At 41.7% G+C, this 17,972-nt stretch overlaps 1 protein-coding gene across 4 annotated transcripts in view; it reads left to right on the top strand.

The window, feature by feature from the left end:
* The first annotated feature begins 3,354 nt into the window (after positions 1-3,354).
* ebf1a (EBF transcription factor 1a) overlaps positions 3,355-17,972 on the top strand; it is a 79,739-nt gene continuing 65,121 nt past the window's right edge. For 3 of the 4 annotated variants that reach the window (XM_028008909.1, XM_028008908.1, XM_028008907.1), the window contains exons 1-6: positions 5,351-5,484; positions 6,346-6,502; positions 7,716-7,779; positions 8,355-8,410; positions 11,378-11,451; positions 12,906-12,974. In XM_028008909.1, coding sequence (XP_027864710.1) covers positions 5,351-5,484; positions 6,346-6,502; positions 7,716-7,779; positions 8,355-8,410; positions 11,378-11,451; positions 12,906-12,974 — 554 coding nt within the window. Of the gene's footprint in view, positions 5,485-6,345; positions 6,503-7,715; positions 7,780-8,354; positions 8,411-11,377; positions 11,452-12,905; positions 12,975-17,972 lie in introns of all 4 variants that reach the window. The other variant, XM_028008906.1, reaches the window with a different exon arrangement.

Below are 17,972 nucleotides of genomic sequence, written 5' to 3'. Positions count from 1 at the left end.
AATATATACTTTGACTTACAAAATCGTTAAAAAACAAAACAACAAAAAACACAGTATTTTATTTTATTTTATTTTTTTCTGGCATAACTTGAAGAACCACTGATTCCACTTTAGATCTGTCTGTTCAAACAGAATTATTCCAGAAATCCTCACTGGTGCTTACATCTCTTTGGCTTTTGTGGTTGTCAGAGAGCCAAGGTTTCTCTCCCATCAGAGTTAAACATCCGCTGCCTCTTTCTCATTCTACAGGCATGCACTTTCACATCCACACCACCGCCAGTTATGGGACCTGAGATAACATTTTAGAGTTTTTGGCTTTCTGTGTTTTGCTTTCAATGTCTGCTTAGGAGGCCAGCTATTGGGATCTTCTCTGTGTTGGAAATCCTCCAGTTTTGCACACTTTCTTCAATATGTCTGAATGTCTGATTTTAATTATTTTTGGATCTATTTAAATCTAGTAAAAAGCTACGACAGTCTTCTTTCTGAAGACCTTAGACAGCCCTTTTTTAATCTTATCATGGTGTTCACTCTCAATTCAACAGTCAGCTGCACACCAGACTAAATCTCTAAAGTTTAAGGCAAACCTAAATCAAAATGCTGTTTTCGACATGTGTACATGATGCGGTGAGCCTACGTGTAATTTTAGCCAGACTAAAGGCAAAGCTATGTGCATTTGTCCTAATAAATTCACCTGTTATTTCCTCAAATCAGGCTGATGTTGATTAAAGTTTTTTTTTTTTTTTTTTTGGTTTTTTTTGTCAGGCATTTGATTCATATGTGTAAAATTCTGTAGTGTTTTATTTTCTGGGTTACAGGTTGACTTCTGGAGCATAAGCACCTTGAAACTGATGTTTGTGAGCAAACAGCCTAGCTTGTTGCCAACAGGACCAGTTCTGTTATCATTCTGTAATAAAGCCACATGAACCCAAACTGACCTTGTAAGCTGGTCATTACAGTTTGGCCCAGAAGTCTCACTCTGCGCAGGTGGAAGCTATCTACACGCCTAGCACGCCTGTCTTTAATCGATTATGCTTTTTTAAAGTTAATAACCCGAGTTGTTGTAATGCCTTTTTTGTCCACGAGGTGGCAGCATTGCATCGGTTACTGGTGAGTTAGCGTACTTTCAGCGTTGCAAACTTCGCCTTTGCCACGGTGAGTTCTGCTTGTAAAATCACTCAGGTTTTTTTTTTCCTGCTTGTATTTCTTACATTTCTCTGCAGATTTGTGAACATATATTTTCTTTCACACATCATTTCTGCCCAATGTAGTTAAACATAAAAACTTAATATAGTCCACGTATTTTATGTAGGCACTTAGGGAGCATATTGTTCGACATAAGGTCCGTGCTTGACTGTTTTTTCTTAATCAATTATTATTTTTCGAGGTTTCAATTCGGTCAGAGCATAACATCAACCAAGCCACTTGATTTACGACATCATCTGGCTGTACAGAAGGAATGTGGGAGGAGGGGCAGTGGGGGGGCTGAAGCTCGCAACCCTTTTCTCATAAATTGCTGTAAACATGTTCCAAGTTTTAACGCTTTTTAAAAGCCCCCAACTCGCATCGCGGTGTTCCCTTTACGCACAGGCGCGTCAGCACATGGTTAAAATGGTGCGCACATATCTGCGTGGAGCTAATGATCAGATCTATATTCTGCAAGGCTCGTGTGTGGCTGCCGTGCAGTTAGTGAATCGCTGCATTAACATGGCTGAAACATCGGGCCTGGCTTCTGACATCTCCGCTTTTGGACACCGAGACGGCAATGTTTGGACTAACGGTGTCTGTGTCGGGGTGTGTGTGTGTGTGTGTGTGTGTGTGTGTGTGTGTGTGTGTGTGTGTGTGTGTGTGTGTGTGTGTGTGTGTGTGTGTGTGCGTGCGTGTGTGTGTGTGTGTGTGTGCGTGTGTTTGTGTTGATGTTAGGGGGATCTAAATATAAAGCCACCCCCAGAGGCCTGCAGTGTCCGTGTCGACCCAGGCGGACAGATCCTGGCGAAGGCCGGGGCCGCAATCAAATAAATGTGCTGAAGGATGGCTCTGGACTTGTGTAGCATGTGTGTGTGCGTCGGAAGGAGGGTGTGTGTGTGCGTGTGTATGAGAGAGAGAGACATTTTATCCCCCGTTGCTTTTATTTATCACTATTTATTGTATCGTGTAATGGTAGGGTGCTCACATTTCTCCTCCCACAGCAGGAGACATAAATAAACAGCTCCAGACTAGACAATGATGGGATGATTGCTGGGGTTTGGTGTCTAACCTTGACCGTTTATGGCATTTATTTGTCAGACTCCGCAGAGAATAGCGGCGGTATAGTCTGGAGAAAGGCGCAACATCGCTGCATCACTTGAGATGCAAGCACATCATTTTAAAACGAACCCCACCGAAAAATAAATGTTATTGCATTTGAACCTTTTTTTTTTAGTCTGTTATCGCAAAGCGTGAATGCTGTCAGTAGTTTGTCTTTAGATTTTCATCTGACACAGTAGGGACTAATAAAACAGACTTTATTAGCTTCATCTTTTAACATTTAGCTGTATTTAGCTGATGCATAACCTCCAGAATATTTCATTTGATCATTTAGAAATGACTTTAATGGACTAATAAAACAAACTGTTGAAGCTTAATTAATAGTGGCGTTTTTATCTTGGTGGATTTTATTCTGACTCTTTGTGCAGGATATTCATCAGTTCAGCAACTAAATTATACCTAAATAAATTCTAAGCTAACCACTAAAATGCTAATAAAACTAGTTAAAGCCTTAAAAATATATAATGGTCATGCCATGTTATGAAGAAACAAGGCTGGTTAGTGAAACGTTAAAGATTTTAGTCAATATTTATGTTAATAAATAACTCATAACCACGGCTAATTAATTAAAAAAAACTGTCTCAGGGTTAAGAAGCCCAAATGGCTAAGTTTGACTTAGCATTAGTGCTGTACTGGTTAAGTGATACAACTTTAAAGAAATAGTAAAAGACCTAAATCTGTTCTAAAAGTTTGGCATTTCAAGATTTTTCACGTTTGTGTTTTGCCCACAAGCAACATTTTTTGGGGTAAAAATGTTGATCTTGCTAGCTACTTCGGATCTAGCATTAGCTGTGTTGCTAAACTAGCTAATACCGAGAGTATCAAACTTTACATCAAAAAAATTGTACTGTTATATGTGAATGTATTGCTGACATCTACGCCTAGAATATTCCATTATTTTATCCATGACTGCCTGAGAGTTCAGAAGTTCAGCTTTATGTTAGCATTAGCACTGCTGCTAAACTAGCTAAAGCTGGATAAAAAGCCGCTTCTCCAACACACACAGTTCATGAGCCATAAGGGCTTTTATTAGTTCTTAATGTTTATTATGTTGACATTCGTCCATAATAAGACTCATATAAGTATATCAGCCTCAATGGACACAACATAAAAAAAAAAACAGTAGACCATATTGTGTAGTTAAACTAATCAAAATATGTGTGCAGGATGTACCACAACAAAGAGTTTTAACCATTATTAAGAATTACATTTACAAGCAAAAATGTTTAACTAAAATTGAAATTATAAAAAAAATCCTTTTTACAGTGCAACAGCGAGAAATGATGACAAAGATAACACCCTCTCTCTGCGCTCTGCTTTCTGCTGAGCAAAAAGATGTCAACCACTGTACAGTTTTACGCTTCCATGAGCATGCAAATTTTGTTAATTTTTTTGGAGGGGGGGGGTTTCAGCACTTATTTTTTGAACACGGCCTAGCACAGTTTAGCATGTAATCCGCGTATTTATTCTGGATTTATAGCATACAGTCCCTCAAGAATTGAAGTGCATCTAGTAAGAGCTAATTTCAAACCAACCGACTGAGAAACAGAGAGAAACAGAGAGAGAGAGAGAGAAAACTAAACTGTGCGCAGCGTTTGGCACCATGGAAACTTTCTTAAGCTCCTAATCTGCCAGAGTTGAGAACTTGGACTGCTCAGCACAGCTTGCTGAAGCTCTAGTAGCAAAACTCAACACTGAATTTGAAATGTTTCTGTTTTTTTCAAAGAACAAGCATGCATAATGTCAGCTTCTCATCCTGCCCTTGTCTGGTGTATTCCCACTTAAACGCCATTGAATCTGGGCGCAAGTCTCCCGTTAACGCATGCGCTTCCCTCTCCTTAGAAAACGAGAGAGGAAAAAATAAATATATTTATATTTTTTCTAATACTCAGTTAAACATCTGTTCAATTATCATTATTTTTTGCCTCTCCCTATGTGAGCTGAAGTGAAATCGCGGCAGGGAAAAGATGTTCCAACAAGCTCCCCGGGTCTTCTCCTTACTTCAGACTCAGCGTGAGAACTGCAGGGATTAAATTGATGTCCTCCCCATGAGTTGGTGTTTGATTTTGTCGTGAACAGCTACATTAATTGCAAAGCACAGAGGCGCAGTCAAAACACTGCATGCATGCGCACCCGCCGAGACGCACGCACTCGCAGCGGGGCGTGCGCGGACGGCTTCGAGATTTGAGTGGCTGGGGCGGGACGTTTGCGCCGGAGCGAGGCGGGGACAGGGCGCGCTCCGGTCGGGTTGGTGGGCAGCTGATTGTCCGTGTCATTACCGGAGCTCTGGAGGGAAAGAGGCGTTCCCAGAAACCACGCCTCCTTTCGCCTTACTATAGTTTCTCCTGCTTGGCATCCCAGAGATGGTCCGAAGTGATTCCTCAGGGGAAGCGAAAAGAGCGCAAATCACCCGAGCAAGAGCGGGCGCTGCCGAGCGGCGGATATACCCAGGACTGCCTTCTTAATTGCGCTAATCTTCCGTTTTATCCATCTGAGCCGGAAGGAGGACTTTTGCTTTGAAAGCGACGGAGCAAAGAGAGAAACCTGTTTCATCTTTGGCCTGTTTGTTGCAAAAACTGACATTTTTGCTTGTTTCTTTCTTTCTTTTTTTTGTTGTTGTTTGTTTTTGTTTTTATCAGCTGTACCTTGATCCGAGGAGGAGAGGCGGGGGGCACTGTCGCCGGCTCAGCGCGCACTCTCATCCTGCGCTTCCCCCTTTCATCGCTCTCACGTCGCTCCTCTTCGCAGCTGCTGCCTCCCGCTCTCCCTCAACATGAGGAGCAGCTAACCCTGGATGCTGACAGCTCCCCTTTTTCTTCCCCACATGTCGCGTCTTTTGTTTACTTTGAGTGGAACGCGCGCGTCTAAACACCGAGTGGAATAGACCCACGCCACTTTGCTCCTGTGACAGCGCTATCAAAGGGAGACGCCGAGAGGCGAGGAGGGGAGGCAGAGAAGAGAGGGAAAAGGAGGATAGCGACAGAGAGGAGAGAGAGAGAGTGGGAGAGAGAGAGAGGGGAGAGAGACAGAGTGAAGGTGCGTTTTGATGTTTGGCATCCACGAGAGCATCCAGAGGAGTGGGAGTAGTATGAAAGAGGAGCCCATGGTGGCCGGGATGAACGCGGTTCGGACATGGATGCAGGGCGCCGGAGTGCTGGACGCCAACACAGCCGCCCAGAGGTGAGCCCGAGGCGGACGAGGCGCTGCGCCGCGCTCCGCCGCGCTGGCACCACAGCGGGTGGAGAGCAAAGCGCGTTGTGATATGCGGCGTTTAAAGACGGAGCGGCGGATTCACTTGGGGGCAGAACGCGTCCCCAGAGGACGCAGTGGTGGGATAACCTCAGGTCCCGCTGGCATCTCAACTTTTTTTTTTTTGCTGTTGCTGTTTTTTGTTTATTTATTTCTTTATTTTTCACCTCGGATCCGACTTGTTTCAGACGCGTTTCGGAACTGTTTGACAGACTTTCCAACACGAGGCGTTTAAATGCGGCTTTGGCCCCAAAGTTCTTAGTGTAAAAACTCAGCTGTGAGTTGTGGCTTGGACCTCTCAGTTCGCAGTGATTTGTTTATTTATTTTTTTGCGTTGAGATGAAGCAGCTTTCCTCGCGGGTTTTTAAAAGTTTGCATGCATCGCGAGAATATTAGATTTTTGTTTGTTTTCAATCAAAATCTCGACGTTTCCGGTGCTTATTTACAACAGGCCTACATCTGTCTTGTCCATATTATGACAGTCATAGCACTCGGTATATTTAACTTTTTTTTTAAATAATTTTTTGCTTGCATTCAAATTTAACATCTCAATTAAATTGTTCGATTTTAATGAACTAATTAAATTAAATTGTGCACGTCTCACCTAATAATTTTAAGTTTGGATACAAACATTGGGGACAAGCAACTGAATCAGTTAGCGCGATAAATTTTTATGTTGTTGTTTTTCGTTGTTGTTGTTTTTGTACTTTTATTAAATGCAATTCTTTTCGCTCCCGTCCGTTTAGCTTGATTTAATTTGATATGTTTTGCTTATTTCGCCTGTGTCCGCAGCGGAGTGGGTCTCGCTCGGGCGCACTTCGAGAAGCAGCCGCCCTCCAACCTCCGCAAGTCCAACTTCTTCCACTTCGTCCTGGCTTTGTACGACAGACAGGGTCAGCCGGTGGAAATAGAGCGGACCACGTTTGTCGACTTTGTGGAGAAAGAAAAGGTGAGTTTAGAACGTTTAATTGTCTCTCTCTTATTAAAGAAAAAAGGCGATTAAAATATAACTGATAACGGATGAACCGCTTAGAGATGAACCAACCAAAAATAAGGAACGACGCGCGCGTCTGAGCCACTGATTCCTGCGACGGTGTATATAAAGCTGTTAAGTCAAAGTGATAAATTGCCAGACGTGCGTTAACAAAGTAGGCAGAGTCACACAGCAGGGATCATTTCTTCCTTGAAGGCTTCCCTGATGTGATTTTTAGTTGTGGCTTACGAAAGCACCACAGATCTCTTATTACTGCTGATTATGTTTTGATCAAATTTGAAGCAATTCATCTTTGGATTTTATTTGTATTTTATTGTATTTTATTTTCTGTCCAGTTTGGGACCTTTGGTTCTCAGTTTCCGCTCCTGGTGGATCTTTTTTGTTTGTTTGTTTTTTTATTTTATTTTATTTTTTGTTTTCTTTTCCTCTTACAGCTTGAAGCTTGCAGATGTCACCAGTCACCGCGTTTTCTAAACGTCACTGTGGTAAACAGGAAAACATCAGAATTAGTTTTTAATTGGCGCGTCTACTGCGGGTTTCACCCCGATCACAATAAGTTGATGATGATTTTATTGAATTAAAATGTGAATTATTAATTTGCTTGTATTCTTAGTTGGTTTTTTTTTAAAATGTTATTAATAAGGTCCAAATCTACTGCTCATTTAGAGTCACTTTACGGTTGCGCCGCGACTCATGGAAAAATAGAGAATAATGTAAATTCTGATTTAAGCAGATTTTGAGAAGAAATAAAGAAAGAAACAATGCATATCAGATATTTTTTGCAGCTTTTGTAAAGGTTACACCTTTTTTTTCTTTTATTCAAAACACAAAACAAAAGAGCCGAACTTGTTTGTTTTAGTTTTAAATTATATAACCAAATAAATCTGCATGCATTATTAACTTAACGCCAAATCACAGACTAAGCCCATTTATATATTTATTTACTATAATTTTTATTTACTTATTTCCCCCCCTCCAAATCTTGTCAGTGTTTGTTCTTTGGAAAACGAACTGATTTGATTCTGATCAGAGTTTGAGCCTCGCCATTTTTATCTATAAATAATATCAGACGGTGCTCCCGCTGTAAGGGTCCCAGGAGGAGCAGGAGGAGGAGGAGGAGAGGGTTTGCTCTGACCGCCTCTCTCTGTGTTCGCTTCTGTTTTTATAGGAAACGACGGGGGAAAAGACCAACAATGGCATTCATTATAGGCTTCAGCTCCTCTACAGTAACGGTGAGTTTTTTTTTTTTTTTGTTTGTTTGTTTCTTTTACTTTGTTTTTATATATATATATATATATATATATAGATAGAGAGGGAGGGAAGCAAGAAAATCAAAACACAAACTCGTGAAACGTTAAAGATAAATGTTTTATTTACATTTAGTTGTTTTGTTTGGTAAGACTTTTATTTGTTTGCCTTCATTAATAAATATGTTGCATGCTAACTATTCATCAATTTAACTCAAATATAAAACTTGCTCTCTATCAATTCTGCTGTGTTGCTGTAATAAATAACAAGCAGGAAAGACAGTGGGAATTATTTCAAATATAGAAAACCCCAACTCATTTTGATTATATATTTTCTGCTATGGTTATTTGTATTGTGTTTAGAAAATGGAGCGTTTTGGTTTCAGCCAAACTCCCTGTTTTGCAACTCAAACTGAAAGTTATTAACGTCAGTTTGGAGTGGGGTTTTTTTTTTTGTTTGTTTGTGTTTTTTTTGAAAGAGCAAAGGAAACAGAATGACTATGTCTGAATGGGTCTAACTTTTCCCCATTTAAATCTTGTCTCTCTCTTTCTCTCTGAAGGAATCCGGACAGAGCAGGACTTGTATGTTCGACTCATTGACTCCATGACTAAACAGGTAGGAAGGAAATCCTGCATCAGGCTTTAAGAAAGAAAAGCCTGATCCTTTTCTTTCTTAATAAATAAAAATAATAAAAAATGAAAAAAAAATCTAGTTTATTTATCCTGCTGATCTGGATGTTTACCTCCCCCCGCCCTCGCGCACGCACCCCCCCCCCCCACACACACACCCACAGAAACACACACACTTGCCCTGCCTTGCTGCAAAACCTGTGTCTGAGACCCTTAACTTCAGTACAGCCCAGCCGGCTTGATAAACGACCTGTCTTACCTGTGGAACACATTTACAGAGGCCCAGAAAAAGTAGAGGACATGTGTCCTCATACTCCTCTCCACAACAGCCTGCAGGCGAGGATGGTGTGCATGTGCTTATTTTTTAGGAGGTGGTTTATGTATATAAATGTGTGTGCGTGCACGCGCGCGTGCGTGTGTGTGTGAATATCTGTGCGAGGCGCAGACGTGGTTGTGTGTCAGTGTTGGAGAGAGACAGTGATGCATGCCAGCTCACTCTTTGAGGACCTTGACCCTCATTTCCTCAATGTGAAACAGAACAAACTATCCTGGTGTGTGTTGTTGCGGCCAATGCAATCACACACACACACACACACACACACACAAAACAAAAAAACAGAGTGGTTCACATGTTAGCTGGCGCACTCTGAGGGAATTCTTCGTGGGGCTGAATTAGACGGCGAGGAGTAAAGTAAAGCCCCCTCAACACTGTTTTCATATCAGGTCTTTTGTTTTGCCAATTCCGCCTCTAGTGCCATTAGACTCGAAGAGAGTTTGTCTTAGAATGAAAAGAGTAGGAGGAGATGATGTGTGTGCATGCATGTTTATCAGGCCTGGTGTGTGTGTGTGTGTGTGTGTGTGTGTGTATTGGTGGGTGTGGGGGGAGTTGTAGGGGTGATCAAGCCCTAGAGAGCATGTTGAGTGGGGTTGGTGGGGTAACCAGACTAGATTTTTGGACGCCGTTCTGCATGGACCAGATGGTGCACTATACTCCAGTCTGGCAGTCCAACTGCTCACTGTACACTGCAAACACACATACGTGCAAGTACTAACACATACGCAGCCCATACACAAGCACACGCGCGCACGCACACACACACACACACACACACACCCACATTCGTGCACATACAAACAATTTTCCCTCTTACCGTCTCTGTCGGAACACAGCGTTCCTGTTCGGGAGGACTGGATTCCCATGATACATGCGTTTGCCAGATAGACAAACATTTCTACCAAAATGAAAGACACACACATCCCTCTGTTTTTTATTTGGCTTGAAGTCCTGGTTGACTTTTCATCAGCACAGCACGCAAAAAAAACACAAATTCACAATGATCGCTTTTTTTGTTGTTTTTTTTTTTATCACATTCTGTCCTTGCAGCTTAGGTAAAGATTATGGTTGGTCTGGTCGCCTTACAGTGTCAATGACCTATTTACTCTGCAAAAAAGGAAGAGAAAGGAATATTTGCTTCCACTGTTGCTTCACTGAATTAAAGCCGAGATAGAATGGATCTGGTTCAAGAAACGAGGCAGATAAGATGTGAAACTTCCAAAGAAAAAGAGATAACATGGGAGGAAATGGAAAAGCACAGAGGGAAGCAGGGAAACGACACTGATAGGATAACAATAATACATTAAAAAAAGGAAAACTATTCAATCGCACATTTGGCTTCCAATATAAATATACGGACATGGACAAATATATTGGAAACCCTTGTTAAAGATAAAATGTATATTAATATTCTACTGCAGTAACATAATCTCACACTAAAAATAGAAAAATTAGCAATGTAACCTGAAACAATAATCGCATCATTAGTGGTGCATGAAGCTTTTTTGAACGCCGTTTTGCCAGTAGGACAGTTCCAAATTTCCTCCTCTCACACATACAGAGAGAGAGGAGATCTTTGACTTGTGCTTTCTTCACAAATTTTCTAGATCATGTAGGTCTGGGGGCTGAGACGGTGATGAAAGACGTTTGATTTTGTGTCTGGTGAAGCATTTCTGTGTTGATCTGGCCACATGTCCTGAATCATCTAACTTGCCGAAACAATCAATAATGACCCATTTTCAGTTTTTTTTCTCTTTTTGACACAGGTCAACATATTCTTACTTAAAAGGCACTCGTATTTTGAATGTTTCATAATCGAATGCACTCTAAAAAGGCTGACAAGACCTTTGAAAGAGAAACACACCCACCGCACGACAGTATAATCTTTTGTAACCGTGTGCATTTGGGGTTTTTCTACTTGTTTATCCTTCTTTTAACACCAAACTCTCCGAGACGAAACGTCTTCGACCAAATCACACGTTTCCAGTTCAATTTGCAGCATCTGTTAGCGCCTCCATTTGTTTATATTTGTGATGGTAGGACAAAGAATTGGTCTTTTTTCTGATATCAATAAACCATAGCCATTAGTTGTGCCACAGCTGTTGCTACATGGTTGCCATGGAGACTTGACGACATAGCAAGTTGTCCCATTTTCACTGGCTAGTGGCCAGTGGTTCTGAGTAATGTCAGGTCCGATGTGGCAAACTGAAATATATAGATTATTTAATAATTCAATCAATTTATCACAGGGATGTACAAATAACCATTTCCAAATATTGTACATTTATTTCAAAGGAATTGTTTAGCTATGAAAAACTATCACTGATAATTCTGCTAAAATCATGATTTGTTATCTTATTTAATAAACACGTTCAATTTAAAGGCTGGATTTCTCTAAATCTTTCAGTGTGAGATTATGGTACTGCAAAAAGAAAAAAGAATTTAGTTTAGGGGTTTTTACACATCTCAACAAAGACGCCCTTAGATTTGTCCACACATATTAATACATGCAACTGATTAATAAACAAACAATGAGCTACATCTGTCTCTTGCATCCAACATCCACAAAAGTAGGAACTGCAATTTTTTTTTGTAATTGTTCCTCTTCTCTCGTTTTAGGCGATTGTCTATGAGGGTCAGGATAAAAATCCAGAAATGTGCCGGGTCCTGTTAACCCACGAGATCATGTGCAGGTAAGCCAAACTGCAACCGAGCTCTTTATTGATGTCGCTTCACAACTGAGAGACAAAAAAAAAAAAAAAAAAAAAAAAAAAAGAAAGATGACACAAAGCGCATGGCGAAATTATGATAGAAATCTTATCATTTGCCTCAAAGTGGGTTGGAGAGAGCTGGGCCCTGGCCTATTTCTGTTTTGCGCGTGCATGCATGTGTGTGGATCCCTCTCATGTTCGGCTAATTAGGACAAGGAAAAGCTCATTACTCAAACCCATCCTCCTCGGGGCCCCGCGCAACACTCGGCAGTTTGCCTCGTCCCGACACCGAGCTACAGTAGGTGCAGACTCCGATTTTGCGTGAAACGCCGAAACATTCGCGCTCAAAAAGTCGTGAGCGCCATCGATTAAAAAGCGTCACGCAAAAGCCCCGCCACGGAGTCCCAAAGCGAGCGACCGGCTCGGAAGAGTTGCGTGTAGAGAGAGAGAGAGAGAGAGAGAGAGAGAGAGCGTCTGGTGGCGGAGCGTGTAGCGGCTTCCTGGTTATCACACGAGGCAATTTGGACCACTTGTTTTCATATGCTGCAGGAAACAGTGGAGATCAGAAATCTGATCTGGCTCTCCAAGCCTGTGGTCCTGAGGGACTGGAGAAAGCATGGAGGGAGGAATGAGGTGCGGAGGGGAGGGGGAGGGTCAGCCTCTCAGTTGTCTTCCTCCATCTCCTCCCACACACTCCTCCGAGTGGAAGCACACATGTAGTTAGGCGCAGGTAGACACAGACATGCAGACACTCAGACACAGAGGAATAAAGGTAGACGTGGTGATACTTTTTCTTTCAGGGATGGGTTTGGGTGGGTGGTTTTTTTTTGACGTTACACTGTTACACTGTGCTGCAGTCAAATGATTCTGAGAGGACTCGTCACATCAGTATGCAGCCCCCTTTTTACCCAGCATGCACTGCTCCCCGGGTCCAGTGGGACCACTCTGTGACCCACTTCTGAGAGGGAGAGAAAGAGCACAAAAATGAGAGAGAGAGAGAGAGAAAGAGAGGGGCGGGATAGAGGGAGGGCGACGAGAGCCGAGGAAAAATAGAGAACATAAGATGTCTGGCTGTGTGATGTCTGACAGAAATGGAGCTAACCTGAGCCCTGGAGGCTAATTCAAGTTTGTATCTAGCCCCACTGCAGCTCGCTTCCCCTAAACTTTGCCGAAAATCACTCCGCTGATCCACAGAACAAGCCCTGGTCTTACCGTGAAATCCACATCTCGTCTCCTTTTTTGAACTCCCTCAAAAAAGTCTCACGCCCTCTTACGCCCCATTTTCTCTTTCCTGTACCCACAGATGTCTTCCCATCTCCCATTAGAGTTGTGTCTGGTTTTATTTTTGTTCTCTCCATTGTTCACATCTTACTGACTAACTCCCCCCCTTCTCCCTGATTTGCCCCCTCTGCTGTTCTGTTGCCCCTCACCTGCAGTCGGTGCTGTGATAAGAAGAGTTGCGGCAACAGGAACGAAACCCCATCAGACCCTGTCATCATTGACAGGTAAGCAAACCTCGCCCTTCGAACCGGTGACACGATTCCGCATCATCACTGCTGACACAAAACACTGTTGCCCCGCGACGGGAGGAAAAAAGCCCACAGGCTCGAGAACATGTTCCCAAAAGGGCACAAGAATCCAGATTCCAGCAGGTTTTGATGTGTGAACGTAAACCTCGCAAGCCTCGTAAAGCGGAGGCCACAGGTTGTTGTTTGTTTTCAGCGACCGTATAATGTTCTGTGTAAGCAAAAAAAAAAAAAAACCAAAAAAAAAAAACAAACGTGCGAAGCAGCTGTAAATTATATTCCAGGGCTGCGGGTGGATGAAGTGCAGGAGCAATCACGCAGCAGTTGAGCTCGGCTTCAAGTGTGGCCAAACAGTGTTTGCGTGGTTGTGCCGATGACTTAAGTGATGAGCAGTTTGGGTCACAGCTCCAGTCTGGGGGTGAATGCGAGAGTGTGTCTGTTGGCCGAAAATTGTTAGCTGCGTTTTGACAATCGCACACCACAAACTGGCCTTCAGTGTGTGCCTTTCTCCTGCTGTCATAAACCAGCTCTGAGCGATGCTGCGGCTTGTGTGATTTAAAGCCAGTCAGGAAAAAGAAAAGCCCTGTAGATTTACTGTCCAGCCTCTGCTGGAAGTGTGTGTGTGTGTGTGTGCGTGCAGAGAACTTGTGTGCTTTTAATGTAAGGTGTTTATCTGGAGTTCATGCATGAAGATTAGAAGGGATAGCTTAGGGCTTATGAAATTAGATTGTGCAAGAAAGTTATAGGCAGTCAATATGTTACCTTCAGTAAACAAGTCTTGGATTAGCTTGAGGCTAAGGCTAACAGCAATCACAACAATGTCAAAAACCACACAGCACTCATAAACTTTTAAGCTTTAGTCCTGCTTGCATCAGGCGGTTATTTGCACAGAAGCTAATAGTTATTTACGCAAGAACTAGCTGTAGGAGACAGTGTGAGTGGTAGCAAGAACAAAACATGTAAAAGCACTTCCAGTTAGATTAACTGCCTTATATAAAAGTGAGTCAGTGTTCAAATCCATAAAATGTGTTCTCTGAAACAGTTGCAATACTTTTGCCTTTACACAGCTTATATTTTATATCACACAGTTAATGGACACACATCGGGAGAACTTCAGTTCCACACCTCAGTCATTAATGTGCGTCAATAAAGACTCTCCTCCTCTGGGGACATTTAATATGAGTTTGAATTATTTTCAAATATTTAAAGAGCTTTTTTTTTCTTTTTATTATCTCTATAGCTCTAAAGTATTTTTAAATACTTGATTTCTGTCATATTCTTTCAGTAGTTATTTTCCTAAACTATAGAAAACATAGGTCAAATATATATTTTTTTAAATGTACTTTATAAATGAAGTTGACCTAAACATGTGTCTTTGCTGGTGACTTTAACAGACATTGGGCGGGATATGATGAAGTGAAACGAGACAAGAGATTTCTGGACTGGACACTTCTGAGTGGAACAAGTTTAAAAAACAGTTTGCTGGTGTCGGGTTAAGAAAAAAAAGGCTTTTTTATGCTTTTGTCATAGATCATCATTTTTTATTGCCCTTTTCTCTCACTGTATCCTGTTTAAATGTTAACTTCCCATAAGAAAAACACTGAGTCTTACCTCCATTCCCCGAGTAAATAATCTCTGGATTTTGTAAATAACCACTCAGTACAAGCATATTGACAGGATAAAACTTCATAAAAAGATATTTGCATGAACTGTTGTGACAATTTTGAGATTAGAGTAGTTTTTAGAGAGTGGAAAATCAACCTCGGCCACCGTAAATGTAGAGGTTAGAGTGTGCGTCTTAGATTGATGCTAACTGAAGGAGCTAAAGCAATTATCTACCACAAAGCTGAAGACAACAGCTGGCCTATGAAACAGTCTTAAAAATGCCAATTTGTAAAACATCAAAGTGGTTTATACGGACATGTTTTCATAGAAAGTTTAGAGACAAGCTCATCATTCTTTCCCATGGAAATTGTTGTAGGAGGTAGGAGGAGGGAGTGCAACTTCCTAAGTGAAACTTAATAAGACCAGAATGTTACTGTTTTTACCTAAAAGTCTGTGTCAAATTTGTGAATTAGCATTCACACATTTGCTATGATTATTTTCTATGCTGCTTTATATCTATCATAAATTCACTCTGACCAGAATTACAGTCTTGGTTTTATACTCTGGGCTTGTTTCATTCAGGAAGATCATTTGTGGTCCACCTTTTCCCCCATGTATAGTAAATAGCCATCATGTTTTCTATGAATAAGTGCCAAAGGAAGGTTTTACAATTTAGAAAGTAGCTAGGTCTACTATGTCATTTGTTTGAGACTGGAGCTGTTTTATTATGACAGTAGAAAGCCAGTTTAGGCTAGCTGTTAGCATCAGCCATCAGGACCAACTAATGCTAAACACAAAGCCATTTAATCTGGATCCCATGTTAAAATCTTATCAGATATAACCATCTGGATATATTCATTTGGTTGAAATGAAGATTAGTTGGTCCAAGAAGCTAAAGATAACAGCCAATCAGGGTGGGACCAAGACCAAACCAAACTTCTACAGTCTCAGAGCAACTTCGATCTTGAAAACATATCGGTACGCTGAAGAATCTTAAGTCTTGCGTAAGTATTCACAGCAAAGGAGGATATTATTTACTTGGGGAAACAGAGTTAGAAGACAGTGCACCACCATTTATGTGACTTGCATACAGAAAAAGTTCTTCCAGTAAATGGAGCTATTTCGTAGAAATGTAAATATCTTTGCTTTTCTTTTAAATCTGTCTTTACTTTCTTATCGGCGCAGAGGAACTCGTATCAAGAGCATCATAGTATGTCAAATTAATTAGCCTGTTGACACCGCAGGAAACACTTATTCTGTTCTCAGAATAAATATATAAGTAATAAGTAATAATACTTACAAGAATAAGTCATCATTTATGATTACAGGCCTCCTAACTCCATTTGAAGTGTAAATAACTGTCCAGTGATTAAGTCACAACAGTTAACAGTTTTATACCTCACACACAAAAAACAAAACACTCTTGTTGACTGCTTTGATGTTCTGGAGTTTGGAGTAGATTTAACTTTATTTTCATCTTAACCGGTGTTAGCCTCCATACAGAACAAATCTGGATGCGTTAAATAAAGATAGCAGGAGAGCTACAGTATGTACAACGGAGAATCCCTGAAACAATCCCTTCAGCACCGCTCTGAATGCATTCCAAAAAGAATCACTGTACAGCGTCCCTGTTTTGTGAGCTGCAACAAGTCTGAGTATCTACTTTCTGTCTGATTTGAATTTGTCACGTTTCAGTGTGTTTTTTTTTTTTTTTTTGCGAGTGTTAATGAGGCAGTGACCTGTGCTATCTGATGAACGCAGCTGTCTTGTTCTCGCTGCTGCTTTGTCAAAAGCCACTCTTTACCTGCGTGAGCATATGTGTTTGTGCGCAAGCTCTGTGCGTTGTACATGTGTGTGTTTGCGTGTGCGTGTGAACGCCACCCTCGTTCTGCTCTGCTGAAGCGGAAGGCCTCACCTCAGCGCTCCCTGAGACAGCTGCACCCCACCACGTGCGTGGCCTCAGACATAACACGCCTTGCCCATCACTCTCTGTCATTTATTTTCCTTTTTTGTTTGTTTGTTGCTTTTTTCCGTGAGAATACTTGTTGATTTCTTTCGACCCTCTCTCTCTCTCTTTTCACGTTGTCGTTTTTTTGGTTTCCCCCCACCGGACTCAACTTCTCCTCTGCGAGTTGAGCGCCAAACGGAGGAGCAGGCGAGCCGGGAAACAGCTTAGCCACACCGAGCATGTGTTGTGGCGGTATTCCCCTGACGCCCGATGGCTCAGGTGTGAGGGCAGCGTTAACGAACAACAAATTAGAACAGGGGGAAAGGCAAAACAACAGCTATATCTCAGCTTTCCTCTCCAGCGAGCACTCTTCTTTCTGGACAGGAAAAATAGGTCAGGTGAGCGCAGAGCTCTTGGAGAGGGCGCCAGTTTTTATTTATTTTAAGGAGGGACTGAAGGGGATTAAGGGGGCAGGGGGGGGATGATTCGTTTGCTCATTTAGCACCAATATATTCTTGGCAATTGTAATAATCAAGGATTCATAAACAAACAAACAAACAAACAACTGCGAGGCTGAAACTACTGACTCAATTACCATGAGCTCCCCTCCTTCAAATTCATAAAGAAATACCATCAGCAGCCCTTCTCCAACCCTTGAAGTTATTTAGTTCGTTAAATAAGGGCTCGTTAGCCCTCTGCTGTTTCGCAGAGATGATTAGATTTTACAGCCCTAATTAGCTGGGCTAGCTCTAACTCTTCTGGAAGAGTAATGGGTGTGATTGCCTAATTAGCTCCCTCTCATTAAGTCGGGAGAAACAGGCCACTGCTGCAAAACCGCGGGAACGAGGAAAAATAAAGTCAGCTAATGAGAAACTTATTTGATTGTTAGGAGAACAAATGTGGTGCTGTGTGGAATCCGCGTCGCTATGGGTGCTGTACATGCTCACCGGGAGAATCTCCCCTCCTGATGAAAAAGACAGTTTTGTTTGGGCTTTAAGCTTTTATAGGAAAGTGTGTCTGTTTATGATGTGCTTTGCGGGAAACACTTGTGCGTTTGTAGTGTTTTGCTGGAGCTGCGAGGAGCACATGAGCAGCAGGCACAGACACATCTGTTGGAAAAGATGTGCGAAAGACCTTGAAAAAAAAAAATAGTTTAATGGATCTCACATTGAAAAGCTTTCAAGAATCTAATCTTTTGTTTGAGTCTGCCAAGTTATGAAATAGCAATTTTTTTTAAAAAATCACTGGTTACTAGAATCCCTTAGAACACCTTTAGAAAAATGTAACAGAAGTTTTCAGGAACCACTAATCAGTAATATACGTTGATGTTTCCGTGTGGTATCAATACGATGTGACACGGTCCTGGACAGGGACTCAAATGTATATTTTCAGCACACACAGTAAGGAGGATATGGTAAAGGTTC

Source organism: Xiphophorus couchianus, chromosome 23, assembly GCF_001444195.1.
Source record: "Xiphophorus couchianus chromosome 23, X_couchianus-1.0, whole genome shotgun sequence".
Lineage (NCBI taxonomy): Eukaryota > Metazoa > Chordata > Actinopteri > Cyprinodontiformes > Poeciliidae > Xiphophorus > Xiphophorus couchianus.
This window is presented reverse-complemented; position numbering and strand designations above follow the sequence as displayed.